This window comes from Pterocles gutturalis, unplaced genomic scaffold (genome assembly GCF_000699245.1).
Source record: "Pterocles gutturalis isolate BGI_N339 unplaced genomic scaffold, ASM69924v1 scaffold30180, whole genome shotgun sequence".
Lineage (NCBI taxonomy): Eukaryota > Metazoa > Chordata > Aves > Pterocliformes > Pteroclidae > Pterocles > Pterocles gutturalis.
Window position 1 is genome coordinate 19,503 of NW_010141826.1, and position 17,280 is coordinate 36,782.

At 37.1% G+C, this 17,280-nt stretch overlaps 1 protein-coding gene across 1 annotated transcript; it reads left to right on the forward strand.

Moving 5' to 3' along the window:
* Positions 1-2,104: 2,104 nt before the first annotated feature.
* CRY1 (cryptochrome circadian clock 1) lies at positions 2,105-16,251 on the forward strand (the record flags this gene model as incomplete). The annotated part of the gene is made up of 12 exons (XM_010084167.1): positions 2,105-2,213; positions 5,709-5,851; positions 7,238-7,422; positions 8,438-8,526; positions 9,064-9,204; positions 9,303-9,614; positions 12,071-12,222; positions 12,325-12,527; positions 13,314-13,415; positions 14,581-14,673; positions 15,781-15,852; positions 15,948-16,251. Coding segments are annotated over 12 exons (1,705 nt in total), but the record flags the coding sequence as incomplete, so codon positions are not given.
* Positions 16,252-17,280: the final 1,029 nt, after the last annotated feature.

Below are 17,280 nucleotides of genomic sequence, written 5' to 3' on the forward strand. Positions count from 1 at the left end.
TCTTTAAGGTCCTTTCCAACCCAAACCGTTCTTGGATTCTAAGTATAAGTGAAGGCACGTGCTCTGTCAAAGCAAGATTCAGGTGGATGAGATTAACAATAATGTCATTCCAGGTTTTTAAAAATATATATAAAATTAAGCTGTACTTTTCAGAGTCCAACTGGAAGTGACTTTGGCCTGGGAGCATGGGGCCCAAGCTCTTTCTGATAGAAGCATATGTGATTCTCAGCTGATTCTAAAAATTACTCCTGTGTAGTTTCTAATTAAATGAGTATGCGGATGTTTATTTCTACATAGAGCATATTCTACTTCATGGTTTTGCTGCCCTGGAGTTGTTGTTTTTTGTTTTTTGTTTTTTTTTCTTCTCCAAAATAAAATTTAGCAAAGTGAGAGAATTAGATGTTTTGGGCTTCTTGCATTCAGTGAACATAGAAGCATAGTTGCCAGCCAAGATGCAGTTGTATTCATGCACACTGGTTTCTTCTCGGACTTGCTTGCTTTCTGTTACCCTTTCAGGTCAAGTGAGCTACGCATTTTTGGAATTTAATGGCAGCTAGGGGGTTTTCCTGTCAGCCTTGTATATTAATTTTTATAATTTTTTCCATATAAAGTTGGAGGCAATGTGTGTTAGGTAGGCATCACTTATATATTGCTAAATCTCTAGAAAATGTTAAAAATGTTGGTAGGTTTACAACAGTCGTGTATGCTATATCCCTCTCAGAAGGTGTAGCATTTTCATTGTAACTGGTTATTTTTTAGGATTCATTCTTAAAAACTTAGGTGTTTTGTAAAACTCCTGATTTGAGTAAACCTGGCTGCTTGCTGCCTTTTTCTTTGTAATGCTCTGGGCGCTTGCAGTGGTGCTGCCAGCCCTTTCCTGGCAGCTCTGCACCCTCCCACCCAGGCTGCAGGTGCTTTCCCTGTGTTGGTCTAGGACAGTTGCTCCTGAGGTGTTATCCTTGTGGCCTTGCACCTGCACAAAGCGTTATTACAGCACACTGTCTCAGGAATAATGACCTGCATTGTGGCAATCTCCTCTTTTTTTTTCTCTGTTTGGGTGTAGTTTTTGGTTTATGGCAGGGGATCCAATAACGTGCATGCACAGAGGTTAATGACCAGCAGGCTCTGACACAGCGGATGCCCTGATCAACACGTACTTTGGTGAGTGCCAGCGGCATTGTAAGAACAGCTGATAAGGTTTGAGCAGTTCCTGGCAAAAACAATATTGTTACTACAAGGCAAAATATTGTGAGGGAGACACTTGCTACACTGGAGAGGAGTCCAGGGGAAGGGCACTCATCTGGGGATCCCCAGCATCTCTTCTCTGGCTGGCCACAAGGGAGAGTTTCCATTTTTCTTCTCCTTCCTTTTGTTTTTATTCCTTCCCCCAAACAAGTTTCACCATTGAACCCACTAATAAATCTGCACGTGTGAACCTGTCTCAACACCCTTTGTGCAACTACCTGTTCCTCTTCAAGACTTGAGTATTTGAAGCAACCCATTCCTCCTCCCATTTTTTTCCCCCCTTGTTTGCTGATTTGCTTGTTAAATAATTCAGGTGAGGTTACAGCCAATATACATGAAACTGTTTTATAGAGGGCTATTTTTTATAAATGAAGGCCAAAGGGATAGTTACAACCATTTAGTCCTCTGGTATGCTGTTTTTAGTAACAGCTCAGGCTACTGTGTTGTAAGAAAGATTAAGTTTAGTAGCACTATGCCAACAGCTGATTGCATGTTTATTTGTTGGGGTTATTTTCTGTGGTGTGTTTTCTTTTTCTTTAGAGTCACAAGATATTTCTAGTTTTAGTTAAGACTTGAATATGTTTTACTCCATTCCAGAATTGAATGGTGTTGAGGTGAAAACTTTAAAGATGGTAGAGTTTGGTTTTCTGAATTATGTGTCATTGAATACATTATATGGTATCAAACTACTGTAACTAAGTGTAATTAGGATGTGAACATGCATGCATCAGCCAAATATGCACCTATAATACTGAGGGTCTGGTGATGTTTGTTGGATTGCCCCTCACAGTTCCCCTTTTCTATTATAGAATTGTCTGGTTTGTCTTGAAAATAAATGTTTCTTTACAATTCCTTGCAGATTCCTACTTCAGTGTCTTGAGGATCTTGATGCCAATCTACGGAAACTGAATTCACGTTTGTATGTTATTCGTGGACAGCCAGCAGACGTTTTCCCCAGACTTTTTAAGGTAAATGCCACCTTGCAGTTGGTTGTTTCGATCTGTAAACACGACTGACAAACTCCAAGAATATTTCTTGTACTGTATATGTCAGTACAAGTTGTTATCTATGCAAATACTTAAATATCCTTGTAGTTTCTCTTTAAGTTTGTGTTTTTGTTAGATTTTGGGTTTTCCCCCTCTAATGGGCATATTGCCAACTGAGATGCGTTGTTCTTAGACTTCACAGGTTTTGGTTTCTTTCTTTCCAGAAATTGAACTGATTTCTAATGGTTTGCTAAGTGTAGGTACTGTCTATTACTAAGTTTTCCTTTCTGGGTTCCCTCTGAAGTACTGAAATATAATTCTATGCACATGAGTCCAGGTTCAAAGCCTGACCTGTAAAAGCAGTGTTTAGTTTAAGCCAAATATTTGCTGTGGTTGCTTTTTGGCCATTAAAAGTGGTTTAATAAGCTTTTTGCTGGCTTGGTAAAAGCATAGTGCAGGTAAAAAGCACTTTCTAGTCAAAGCTGTTCAAGGTTTCTGTGGGAAAGGGTCTCATTATTGAGCAAATTAAAGCTGTGAAGGATTGTTACAGGTAATATTTTGTCTTTCGTGGACAACAGTGTATTTAAAGGAACAATACCATAATAGGATAGTAAAAATGAACATGTTGCAGATTGATTTTAAAAGTTTTTATGGAATGACTGGATTCAGGTGACTGAGACAAGCAAAACTGTGTGTGTGGGGAGAATAAATACGTTTTTCCAAAGAGATTATCTGTTCAGGATTTTTATTCCGAATTCTTCAACACCAGGTTGAAAACTCCAAAACTCACATTTCTGTCTTCATTCTTGTGGTTTAGTTCTGAAATGCTATAACTGGATGATACTCTTGACTGGTCTTTTCTTGATTTCCCCTCAGTGAAGAATTTTCTGCAGGAGTACTCTGGCATTAGTTGCTGCTTGCAGTCCCCCAGATTCAGGCTTGTTATATGTCTGCCTGACAAATCTGGTTTGATTGCATTTAAATAGGGGCAAAGATCCTGCTGTTGTGTGTGTTGTCTTCTCGATTTGAGTGACTTGTGACAAGTTTTCTTAAGTACTTTAATGGCTACTTTGACAACTCGAGTTTAAGATCTTGCTGCTAGGCTGAGCTTTCTATGCCTAATGGCATTGTAGTGCCACATTTTCAGACCATTAATTTTAGTGCTGAGAAGGTAATAAAAATAACTTGTCATACAGATAGTGTGCAGCTATCAAAGAAGAACATTCACATCAGTCTATGTCTGCTGGTTCCCAAAAAGTGTCTTTATTGTATATCTGTTCACTGAGGGCCTTTTCAGGACATCTGTCCTTGAACAAATAAGAGACATTGTTGAAGCTCCTGAGGGCTTCTTCAACTCTAGGCTGAAGACTGCCTGGAACATGCATCTATCTGAGATCATTAATCTTACAGCCTCTTTTGCCAGAGCAGTAGCTGTACATCACTTGTAGTGCAGTGAAGAGTATCTAACACTGAACTAAGCTTTTCAGATCATCCTCATTAAGTGTCTCAAAGGTGAGTGATGATCCTGACCGACCCTGAAGAACAAATTCAGATTTTTTTGGCTAGGAGAAGATAACTAAGTAAATAATGGTAGGAGATAGTAGAACTTCTGTGGAGCCTTGTGTCAGGAGCCTTATCACAGATGTCAGCATCTGTGGATTTCCTGGGGATGAATGTTTCATAGCTGTTTCTTGGTAGGACTCTTCTTTTCACAGGCTGAAGGACAGTTGCTTCAAAAGGCAGAGCACTGACCTATCTTTATCCATGCAAAAGGCCTCAAGGACCTTTAGGCTCTTTTTGTGCGCATGTGTGTATATGACTGCTTGCTTTCCTCTTTCCAGTCTTTCAGAGCAGCTTTGCTTCCCTTAAGACACTGAATTCAATATCACATGTTTTCGACAGTACTAGCTAACAGTGCTGCTGATAGTGGCAGTAGGCTGTCATCCTCTGGAGTTGTGCATAGAGACAGAATATTTTTACCAGTGGACTTTGCAGGTCTTTGCAAAATTCTTTAGTTTTTTTGTTTGGATGGTTTTTCTTGTGTTTTATGTTTTGGGTTTTTTTAAAAAATTTTTAATGTAATTTGAGGTTGGTGCATCTGCCTGCAGAGATGCAGCTTCCACTAGTAGGAGGCACCTGGTTGGTGCCTGTTAGTTAACTTGAACCAGTCAAGTTTTGTTTGGTTCTTGCCTCATTCTCTTTGGTTTATCCTGGTCTGCTCTGTATCTCTAGCTCTTTAGGACTGGCTTGGTAAAGAAAATAGAATTGTAACCATCTCTAATTCTTTAAATGCATCAGTGTCACTGAAAGCATCCAGCAGTAAGTGCAAAACAATATGTGTCCATGCTTCTTCTAACTGCTGATGTGATCTGGGTGTATTCACATCATGTAGCACTTGGCTCCCGCTGGGGACATGGCTCTGGGACATGGCTTTTTATGGTTTTATTTTCAATATGCCAGAGGAAAGGAAAAATTTAGAAAAATATCTGCTGCAGCTTATAAGACAGTGGCTTTACATTATGAAATGAGAAATAAATGTTGTATGAGGGTACAGGAGGTTGCTGGAGGATTCAGGGCCTGCTGGGTCAGTCTTGGTAAACTTAATGATGGAAGGAGCCAAGCTTTCTTTCAGAGAACAGGCACTCCTTGTAATTGCCTGTCCTCAGGGTTGTACCTGGGCTTCATCTGGGAGAGAGCTGGAGTTCAGAAGTGAAACAGCACCCTAGGTGAACAATGGAGAGTTCCCCTTGTCTCTTTCATGTAAATCCTTTTCTCTGAAATAGTCTGGCTGGTGTGTTTAAATCAACTGATTAAGATTCCGCGGGATTAGAAAGGTATTTCTCTGAGTTTGATTGACAGAATGGCTTTCTAGGATCATTCTGCAGGGTTTTAAAAAATTTTTTTTAGTTGAGAATTTGAAGATAGGTGAGTGAGGGGTGGTGATTTGGAAAAGGGAAGGAAAGTGTGTAGTCTTTGGTTTGAGGGAGGGGGTGTTATTTTTGCCTCCCCCCTGCTCCAAAACTTAAGTTCTGCTGTTAAAGCTGACAGTCATATGTGAAAAGCTTTCTGCAGAGGGGGATACTGTTGCTGATAAATGTCCAGAAGACAGCCTCTGTCAACTTTCCCTTCTGTTGTGTCTCTTAAGGTATATGGACTCTAACACTAGAGCTGAGTTTTCAAAATTTGCTGAAATTAAAAATTTCAGAAGTTGTCCCATTACTGTGTGCACCCATAGTAATGGAACAGATGCATAGAGGATCTCTTATGCCTGATTCCTACTTTAATGCCAAAACACTGGACTTCATTTTTGTGAGTCTCGTTGTCTAAATGTATTTTGAGCCTTTGTGTATCTCTGACAACTATCCGCAGGTAATAGCTAGCGTTCCATCTTGTCCCTGCCCTTCCCATTTTCCTGTCCCTCACCCTCCATCAAGCAGCTGACTTGCTGAAGGACCACATTTCTGTTTTGTGTTGCAGGAATGGAATATTACAAAACTTTCTATTGAATATGATTCTGAACCATTTGGGAAGGAAAGAGATGCGGCGATTAAGAAGCTGGCTAGTGAAGCTGGAGTGGAGGTCATTGTTAGAATTTCCCATACATTATATGACTTAGACAAGTAAGTTACCATTACTTCTGATTTTGAAAAGAAAAAGAAGTGTGAATTTTATGTCGTATTTGATTAGATATTGTGTGCTACTTTCTATGCAGAACACTTCATAGTTATGAAGACTGCAAATTTGTTTTATGTTTCTCTTTTGTCCATTGATCCAAATTTTGTTATGTACTGAGTAGAACTTTTCAACTCCAAAGAAGATACATAAATGTATTTCAGATACACTTTCAATTTGGGGTTCTTTTGAAAATAATGGTCATGTTCATTATCTGTCTTTTGTAATTAAGTTACTCAAACATGCCAAACTTTTTCCAAATTAGATCTGTTGTTTAGTTTTTTTCTTAGATTGTAGTGTCCTTATTTCACTTGCTATACACAAGGTATCAGAAAGTCCTTTATTTTTCAAGAACTGTCTCTTACAGTTGTGTATCTAATAAATAATTTGGGATTGTTTGATATCCCTGCATTGCCTTACTTAATGTCTTGTTTATATTTTTCCACAGATCTATTTAAATGGATTACTATTAGCTCACTATTATAGAAACATAATCTGCAAACTATTCAAAAGTATGACTTGGCATCTCTTAACATTGAGTAATCTATTGTGGTAGATGCCTGTTTTATTCTGTTACAAGCCAACGTATGAGAGGCAGATAGAAACATGGGAGGAAAGGGAATTATCTACTGTTTTGAAACCGATACCTGATTTTTTTTTTTTAATCCTAACTTGAAAATTCCTTTTTTCTGTCCCCATGCAAACACTACCACCCCCTGCCCCCCAAATGAACAGTTGGTTCCATCTCCCACTTTCTAAATTATTTCTTTGAAGTTTTCCTGTTTCTGAGATTTTAGATATATCTAAGATGACAATGCGAAATACGGAAACCATGTGTTTTTACAATAGCCATTGTGTATAAACTACATCTCAGTTTTTCCCCATATTAAGACAGTTGTAATATTGAATACTGTTCTGAATACCAAAGTAGAAAAATAGGGTTTTCTATTCAAGTAGCATAGTCTTGTAGTAGGTGACTTGGATGTATCTTTATGTAGCTATGGTCTCTCATCTGCTTTGAGCTGTATTTTTCTTTGCCTTGAGCTGTCCACATTCATTACTTGTTCTTAGGGACTTTTCTCTACCCAGGAATGAAGAGTAATTGATTTGGTTATAAACAGTTAATTTATGTCTCCCTAGTGGAGAAAAAAAAGGATGGTAGAATTGAAGTTCAGACTCTCTGGATTACAATGTATATGTGTGATCTTATATAACATGCTAGAGGCAGGTAAGAAGATAGTTGTGTGCATATAGGTGTGTAAATCTTTTTTTTAAATTGCTATATACTATTGTCTGACATACTACTTCTCTTTTTTTCTCTTTTTCCACTCCAGAATAATAGAATTAAATGGAGGACAGCCTCCTCTTACTTACAAGCGATTTCAGACCCTCATTAGTAGAATGGAACCACTGGAGATGCCAGTGGAGACTATAACCCCAGAAGTAATGGAGAAATGTACTACTCCAGTTTCTGATGACCATGACGAGAAATACGGTGTCCCATCACTTGAAGAGCTGGGTATGTTTTAAGATTCCTTTGACATTGTGAAACAAGTAAGATATAATCTACCTCTAAAAGCATAATACTTAAAATAACCATGAGAGAGGTTCTACTTATGGTTGATTGTTAAACTGATTCCAATTATGACATACAAAAGGAACAAAAAAGGATAATCATCTCTATACATGTTAGTTGTTTTCTTTTAAATGGGAGGTCAGACAGATCAAACTACACTAAGTACTGTTTGGCTGCTTGTAATACAGCATAGCCATTTTCCCATGGTACCAAATAATATTGAAGCTACTAATAGTCTTTGATACTTCATTTTGTATTAAATGCTTTTGGTATCTTTGTGCTTCAGGTCATTAATCTGTCATTTTAGAATTTAAACAGTCTCTTGTCTTGCAATGCCAAAAAGAAAAAAGATAATAAGGCAAATAATAATTTTAGTAACTTATTTAAAAAGTCTTAGTTTCTTTAAATTTAGGTTTAAGAAATAGTATCAAGCCATTGCCCTGTGAATTCCCCTCTCTCTTTCATGTTCCCCCTCCCTGAAATGCAAGCAAATGAAACCTAGGAATGTTCTGAAGATAGCACTGATGCTTTTAACTTGATGGAAGAAGTTTTTAGATGTTCTGTAAAGTTCAATAGCAATTGTTGCTTCTTAAAACAAACCCTTGTGGTTTTGGGATAGCCCATATATTGCAGAGCTGAGAACTTGAAAATAATTTGAAAAATTATAGAAAGGTCACTTTGTGCAAAAAACAGACGTGGAACTGAAGTAAGACCATTCAGCATGTAAAACTCATAATGTAAATTAATGTAAATATAAAAGTAAACATTGGCTATTACTGCGAGTGTGCTTTAATAAGACTTGTTCATATACTGTTTCAAAACTTGTACTTTGCCATGTGTCCAACTTAAGGTTACTCTCAAGATACAATAAAATGTAGTCAAGTGTCAGTATGCTAGAATTTTCTTGCCCTACAGTACAAGCAAGCAAGGAATTTCCTTGTTTCAATTTGTTTTCCAGGTTTTGACACAGATGGTCTGCCTTCTGCAGTGTGGCCAGGGGGAGAAACAGAAGCTCTCACACGATTGGAAAGACATTTAGAACGAAAGGTATGTTTTCAAATCATTGCAAGTATATCTGCAAAACACAGTTGCTCTTTGCCATGAAATGTAAAAGGAATTGGGCAAGTTGTTTTAGAAAAATCAAAACCACAAACTTTAACTCAAGGCCTCGATTTAATAATAGAAATCAGGTTGCTGCTTCTTAGTTTTAAAGGATGATAGCAGATTGTCTTCTAATTGGAATTTTAGAGAAAGTCTTACACTATTTTCTACTCAAAAAGAATTAATTATTTTTTCTTTGGAGGTAATTTTACTTGAAACGTACTTTTCATAACTTTGAAGGGGAATTCCTCTAACAGCTAAAGTATTTCCAGTTATCTAGGTTTCCTCTGTATTTGAAAGAAAGGGATAGGTACTTCTGGAAGACAGTTCATTCTTTCTGCGTTAAGAGGAACCCCTAGATATCACATGTAATGTGATCATCTGTCCAGTGTCTGGTTTCCATTTATAGATTGTGGTTTCTGCCTTTATGTTTACATGTTGCTACCTAGTGTAGACTGATATTGCTTTGTGGGTTTTTTGAAGGCTTGGGTAGCAAACTTTGAAAGACCACGAATGAATGCAAATTCCCTTCTGGCAAGTCCTACAGGGCTTAGTCCCTACCTCCGCTTTGGCTGTTTGTCCTGTCGTCTCTTTTATTTCAAGTTAACGGATCTGTACAAAAAGGTATGATTTCTATGTAGTCAAATACACATTCTTAAATGCCATGACTTTCCCCTACTTCTTTTGCTAATAAAATGTTTTCCTTTCATGATGATCTTCAGGTAAAAAAGAACAGCTCCCCTCCCCTCTCCCTCTATGGCCAGCTGTTATGGCGTGAATTTTTCTACACAGCAGCAACTAACAATCCACGATTTGATAAAATGGAGGGGAATCCTATCTGTGTTCAAATTCCATGGGATAAGAATCCTGAGGCTTTGGCCAAATGGGCAGAAGGCAGGACAGGTTTTCCTTGGATTGATGCAATCATGACACAGCTTCGTCAAGAAGGTTGGATTCATCATTTAGCCCGGCATGCTGTAGCATGCTTTTTGACTCGAGGTGACCTCTGGATTAGCTGGGAAGAAGGAATGAAGGTATTGTTTCTTACTCTTCAATTTCTTGACATGCCTGTTAAAGTTTCAGATAATCATTCTAGAATTGTTGTTATTGTGTGGTGTAAGCTGAATTTTAAACCTTAAACTGTGAACAAAATGAAATTGGTTCTGATAAACCAGCGGTACTGAAGTTTTGTGTGTTAAATAAGTCAATTTATTGGAATATTAGAGTGTTTCTTGCAGTCAGAATAAGTCTGCAGTTCTTTTGAGATTTCTTTCTAAATCTTGGCAAATAAACATGGATTACTCTTGTCATTGAAATTTCTTTCCAGTCATACTGTATGAACAGTTTCTGTTCACATCTCTCATCTGCTTCCCTGTGAAGGGAAAGCACCGCAGGAATTAAAAGGAGATGACTAAAAGCTGAGAATGTCCTTTCAGCAATTTCTGTCCCCTCACCTAGTGTTAGAAGTGTGAGTTATGGGCAGCACAGTTTGGCAGAAGTTTCAGTGCAGTTAATTTCTATGCAAGTTTCCAAGAGATGCTGAAATTCAAATTACAAGTGTCAGTCTTTTGAAGAAAAGAATGGAATAATTTAACCTCAGCCTTTGAATCAGTTTTACATTTTTAGAAAGGTAGCACATCTTTTACTGAGCAATGATAATAAATTAAAAGTATTGGTTTTATTTTTTGAAATGTAAAAAAGAATTTACTTGCCAGCAAGATTGCCACCTCCTATTTATATATGTGTATAATCTTACGAAATTTCACCTTTCTTAACAAATCAATTGTAATCAAACACCTTTCATTTAAAAAATAAAAATTGTCTTGATTACACAACAGCATCAGCTGCTTCAGGAATTTTCCTTTTGCAGTTCATAGATGAAGACATAGAAGATGCATGTACATAGGTAGCTCAGCCAAATGACAAAGCTGTGTATTACAGATAAACGCCAACTTGTTCTTTTGAAATAATACAGATATATGGAGGGCCCAGACTTGTGCAGTGGAAGGATGTTTAATTCGTGCGTCCGTAGCTAGCAAAAGTTAATCTGGCCTCCTGTGGCGGTGTTATTTCCGAAGTCTTATTATATGGCAGCCCCTAGTGGAATAGTTGTGTGCTAACACTTAATGTTCATCTAAACATCTTGTTACATTATTAGTCACTTTCTATTTAAAATGGTTTTTTAAAATATTTAAGATAAATCTTATTTTTTCAAAACCAACTTTTTTCCAAAATAGTTGCAGGTATTTAAACAAAGACACTTTTGTAACACTTACTGAGTGTATACTGTAGAATTAATGCTTTACTGAATAGATGTAGAGAAAGAGAGATATCCTTGTTTAATGGTATTACCTTATTTAGACTTCATTTTGGAATAATATTAGTTGAAGCTGAGTGGCAGTATCAAGATGTTAATTTTTAGTGTCTTAGCATGAAGAAAGTTGATGGTTTGTTTGGAACATTTGGAGATGATGCAAGTTTGAAAGGAGCATCAGAACTTGCAAAAAATGTATTTAAGTATCTGTTTTGAAAACTACTTCTCAGTGCACTGTTTTTGTAAAAGGTGCTTGACCATTCTCCTTCAAAGAATAAGGCTTCTCTCTATTTCTTGTTAGCCTGTATAGCTAGTTATCTAACTGAGCAGAGAAGCTTCTTTTTATACAAGTTAGTATTGTCTGTGTTAATAATTAGAAAACAATTAATGCTGGAAAATTGAATGATTCACAACTATTGAGCTCCAGATTTAAAGTAAAACTCGCATAAATCTTCAACTTATGGGTTTTTTTTTAATATAATAGGGGTGGCAATTGCCAGAGAAGACTTTTTTGTCTTTAGACCAGAGTTCATTATCTGTCCCACCATTCTTCATCATGTTTGGTGGTTCCAGGAATTTAAACATGCATCCTCAAAACTATGGCTTACTAGATTAACTGTTGGCCCTCAGGAATATAACTTCTGAATGTTTGTGCTACCCTGAAAATCTTGAATTCTGCTCTTGGGGCTCCTTTCATAGTGAAAGGTGCTGCACAAGTTGAGGTACTCAGACCAACAGTTTAAGTTTGAAACGTGCTCATGGATGTTCTCTGTTTTCTGGAAATTTGCGAAGCTTACTCAGCTGTAATGTGATGAAGCAACTCTTCTGAAAGCAACAAATGCCATTTGCAGGCAGTCAGGCTTCAGCCATCCTTTGGTGATTTATTTTTTAAGGATGTATTTATGCAAGAATGTGTAAGCTTTTGGCTGTAGCTTTCCAAGATGTCTACAAGGCTTTTTACAGGGTAGAAGCCAAACACTTTTATTCTTGAGTTTGGTGTTAGGTAAGTATTTGCAATTGCATACTGAGCATTCTGTGAATGTTGCCAGGTAGGAAAGAAAAAAAAAGAGCTGGGTTTCCTCTGCTGAAATCAGAAACTCAGAACAAATCCTCAAAAAGTAGGTGTCTGGAAGGTATGCCATGCTCAGAGTAACTTTGTTGCTCTAATTTCTTTAGGTCTTTGAAGAGCTCTTACTCGATGCAGATTGGAGTGTGAATGCTGGAAGCTGGATGTGGCTATCCTGTAGTTCCTTCTTTCAGCAGTTTTTTCACTGCTATTGTCCAGTGGGTTTTGGCAGAAGAACTGACCCAAATGGTGATTATATCAGGTAACTCACAATCCAAAAATTGCACCGATTCATATATGTTACTTAAACTGTCAAGTGGCTTTATACATAAAATGACCCTTTTTATTTTTTTTTTCCCCTAAGACGTTACTTGCCAGTACTTAGAGGTTTCCCTGCAAAATACATCTATGATCCTTGGAATGCCCCGGAGAGTGTTCAGAAAGCTGCAAAATGTATTATAGGAGTTAATTATCCCAAACCAATGGTAAATCATGCAGAGGCAAGCCGTCTGAATATTGAGAGGATGAAACAAATCTACCAGCAGCTTTCACGATACAGAGGACTGGGTATGGTTATTGGCTTTATTTATTTGAAAACTTCTCTCACCTTCTAGCAGTTAGTAGTTCTGTCCCATAGCAGCCGTTATCAGGTATGAGCTTAGTGTGGTGACCAGGGGTGTATCCAAATGGATGAAAATATTAGGTGTAACCAAGAAGAGGAAGAAAGAGTTTGAGTGGAGTGCCTCTTTCCCAATCTTACCTGGATTTTTTTGTGTGGGCCTTTGGAAGTCTTTTGGTTAAACTGGGTCTTCTGTGCATTCTGATACTCTTGTACAGATAGGCTTTAATACTAGTGATTAGAAAATTAATGTGGTTCATAACTTCAAGCGTACTGTATTTGCATTTGTAAATGCAGTTGCTCAAATTAGAGACCAATACAACATCTGGTAGCATTCTTCCTACTTAGGAAAGACCATGCTCTCTGCCCCGAGAGGTGAATCACCTGCACTTGTATTACTTAGGAAAGTGTAAGTGGTCAGTATGCTCAAGATATTGGATATTGAATCAGGATGCTTTGCACTTCAACACAACATACCGAATACATGTAACTAATGAATATGGGAAAATTATGCAGAATATTATGTAGAAAATGCCTGTTAAGTAATTATGAACTAAAATTACTTGGCAAGATCCCAAAAGTAGGCAAGATAGAGAGATGATCTCCTGGTATAAAGGTAAAACATTCAAGGTGAAGGTGGAGAATTTACTATCCTGAAGAAAAAAGCATGCTACACTTAATCTTTTTTTTTTTTCTGTCTTGATGGCTTTTTTTTTTTTTTTTTTTTTGCTTAGGTCTTCTTGCAACAGTGCCTTCTAATCCAAATGGGAATGGAAATGGTGGCCTAATGGGCTATTCACCAGGAGAAAGCGTTTCTGGTTGTGGTAGTACAGGAGGTCAGTCAAATTCTTTCAGTACATAGAACTATTGGAATTGAACCACAGAGACTTCTTCTATAATGCTGCTGGCATTATGTATTATAAGAAAACTGTTTTCACAAGACAGTTTTTAGTGCAAGTCAAGCATTTTCAAATTTATTCACTAAGTTTGGTAGTATTTGTATACAGACATCTTTAGATTTTTTTATCTCAAATGTAAGAATTTTTTAACCTGTTTTTTTCCCCCTCAAAATTACTTATTAACATGTGTCAGACAGTTTGATTTCAAAGCCTTTTAATGTGATTTTTCTTCTAGAAGTCTACAAACACCCTCATATTTGTAATAAGTGATTTGTGAATTTTCAAGACATTTGTATAATTTTCTAATGCTGGCATTAGATCGCTTACTGGAATTCAGTTCTAACATAATACCAACAACAATATGGTGGACAGTGTCTGAAAGAACATAATATAGAATTTATCATACAGTTTTAATGAAAATGACTTTAGACTATTAGCATTTGTATTGTAACACACAAAGACTAGCATTAACTAGTTACTAAGAAAAAAAAAGAACAGCATTAACATTGTATAAATCCATCATGCATCAATATCTTGAATACTATGTATACCTTGGACTCCTCATTGTAAAAGGATACAGCAGAATGGGAAATCTGGTTTTGTGTTCTCCTTAGGCTTTAGTCAAGGTTAGGAGCAGATTGCAGAGGATGATGGACCTTATTGTTCTCAGACAGTATAGTGCCTTTTGAATAATTGAAGTGTAGGCTCCTTAAAGCTGGGTCCTTGAGCTTTTATTTCTTTTAAGTTGAGATTTAGAAGACAGGGAGGGCTTAGTTTAAAAAATTAAAATTATGTGTAATGTATGTAAAATGTGTGTGTATATATACATACACACACTTAAATGCATCCAAGTGCTTACACTTTTCACATGAGAAATGTACCCATTTTGTAGGAGGTTACTGTGTATTCATCTGAATTTGCAAGAGTGAATCTGGAAAGACAGAAGCATTAGAGCTTTGGACCTTTTGGTCCAAACCAAACTTTTGGTTTGAAATAAAATCAAAATCTACTTCTTGAAGAGGGGGAAAAGCCCCAACATTTTAAATTCCAGAACTGGAATTGTATCTTCTGTTACGTTTAAGTCTTTTTCCTGCCTCTCCAGGAGCTCAGCTGGGAACTGGTGATGGTCATACAGTTGTTCAGCCATGTGCCCTGGGAGAGACTCATACAGGGGCAAGTGGAATTCAGCAGCAAGGTATTATGGCAGTGCCTGTCTGTAGAGGATCTCCAAATCCTTGCAACTATGGAAAAAACGAGAAAACATCAAAATAACATGGAGAGATTTTTGGTGTCAGCTGCTGTCTACAACTTGAACTGGCCTTGTTTCTGTTCTTGAGACATAAAAATTATTTCTTAGAGTGAACTTGCTTGTCTTGTCGCTTTTATCTCTAAAATGCTCATCTAGAAAAATATTTGTATGTTTTGAGTGGGAGGGATCACAAGTATAACTAAACAAAAGTTAATAAACTTATCCTAGGCTACTTTAAGTGAAAGATACTGAAAGAAAGAAGTTCACTTTTTGTATTTGATAGCAAAATTTGCATGTTATCTTTTCTCTGATTTCGTTGCCGCTCTTTCCATATATGATCAATTTCCACGGTTTTGGGTGGATCTCATGTTGTGGAGGAAAATTTTTGTTACTTTAACTATACAGAAACTTAAGCTGTGGGTTTCTTTCTTTGCAGTATTAACAGAGGTTGTATGTTTACTGATCATGAAAGACTGTAATCTGTGTTTTGTTTAAGCATCCAGAACATAACCAGGACACCGCAATTGTTGAGAATAAGAAACCTTGCAACTCCTTTTGCAGAGCACTCAGTGTCAAGGTTGCCAGTGGGTAGTTTATGTGAATCAGAAAATAATTTGTCTCTTTCTTTAAGCTACTTGCTTTTTTTTTTTCCACAGCTTAGTTACACTGAGGATTTGCTAGTGTTGCTGTAATGGAATAATAAAAAGAATGGGGAGACCTGGCAGAATAAATGTTAAAATTTAAAACAACTTAGAATTGAAGTGTTTGGATATATAAACATTCTGCTTGTGCAAATATAATGCATAAATATGGATGCACTTATTATTGTTCACTGTCCATATATAAGTGCATATATATTTAACTGCTGTAGACTGCCATGAGGCTATTTTTTTGTGTAAGAACTCTTTTGCATTCGGGATAGTTTCTGGCAGGATTTTTCTTGATGATGGAAAATAAATCAATTGGCTCCTTTTTGTTGTTGAATGTAATTGTATGCTTGCTTGCAGTTCTAAATTTTATTTATTATAACAAATATCTACTGTATCTGAACAGGTTACTGTCAAGCAAGTAGTATCTTACACTATGCTCATGGAGACAATCAGCAATCACACTTATTGCAAGCAGGTAATTTAAAGAACAACAGAAAAAATGAAACGCTTTTCCTGGGTATATAAAGGTGCAATAGAGTCTTAATGTGTATACTGGTTTTAAATTATCAGGAAGAACGGCCCTTGGTACTGGCATTAGTGCAGGGAAACGCCCAAATCCAGAAGAGGAAACTCAGAGCGTTGGACCAAAAGTCCAGCGACAGAGCACAAATTAAACTGGTAAGATCTGACACCTTAATTATCCTGCTAATGAGTAAATTCCTGTACAGATTGTGTCTATGATAACATTCATATCACTGCAGTGCAAAGGATCCTAAATTATTGTTGTAAATATTCTGGTTCCAGGTAATATGCAAACAAACAATACAAAATCCTGGCTCTAGAGAGTTCACAAAGTATGAGATAAGAAGTAGTTACAAAAATAGAAGCAGACCAAAAATTATCAGAAACAGATCGAGGTGTTAATGAAAGGGAGATGGATAAACTGTGGTTTCACGTACATAAGCAGAGCTGTTTATGTAGCTTCAGTTACTCTCTGCTCTCACATCTCACCTTAAGTTGTGCCAGCAGTGCTGTTTGTGGGAGCGTGCGGTGGCCTGAATCAGAAGACTAACACAACTTAAAAGGAAAAGCTCAGGGCCTGGTTTTAGATACACAAGTGGACTAAGCAGAGAGAGACTGCAGAAAACCTGCAGAATTGTGATGTGGTTATTGCATGTAAAGATGTAGGGACAAGAAAGATTTGAAGACTTGAGCATTTGTCATTGGTCTGTAACTTAACCAGGATGCTCAGATTGCCAAAGTCTGTTAAGAAAAGCTGTGGTGAAAAGTACTTGAATGGGGAGAAGGCGGTATTGTAAGATGCTGTGCATGAACAGGTGTGAAAATGTGTAGAGAGAAGCAGTAAATTGGAGAAAGAGTTTGATAGTGTGAAATCATCAACATAGAGAAGATAACTGGATTTTGTGTTTTGCATAAAGTTACTTGGGAACAGAATAGAGAAAAGAGCAGGCGAAAGATACCCCTTCCAGAGTGAGCTTGATTTGAGAGGAATAAGGAAGATGATCTGAAAAACAAGCTAAAGAGTAATTACTTAGGAGGAAAGACAAAGAATGGAGGCCTATATGAAACAAGAGAGGACAAGATTTCAAGAGCAGGAGTGTGGCTGCATAGATTAAAGGTGATTGAGATGTCATTCTGTCCTTATTTTTTACAAAAAACAAGTTTAGAGTTGGTCATTATGGAGTTTGAAGAATAAGAATAGTACATAGGTGAGATAATAGCACATGGAGAGACTTCAGAAGCTAGGGATTCCATACAGCAACCATAGAAGATGCATTCAGCATCTTTGGAAATAAAAAGGGAAATTCAATCCACTTCATTTGGATTTGACAGCAAGATATAATTGTGCTTGTTATGTGGTGTCAGTGCTTTGAGAAAGTTA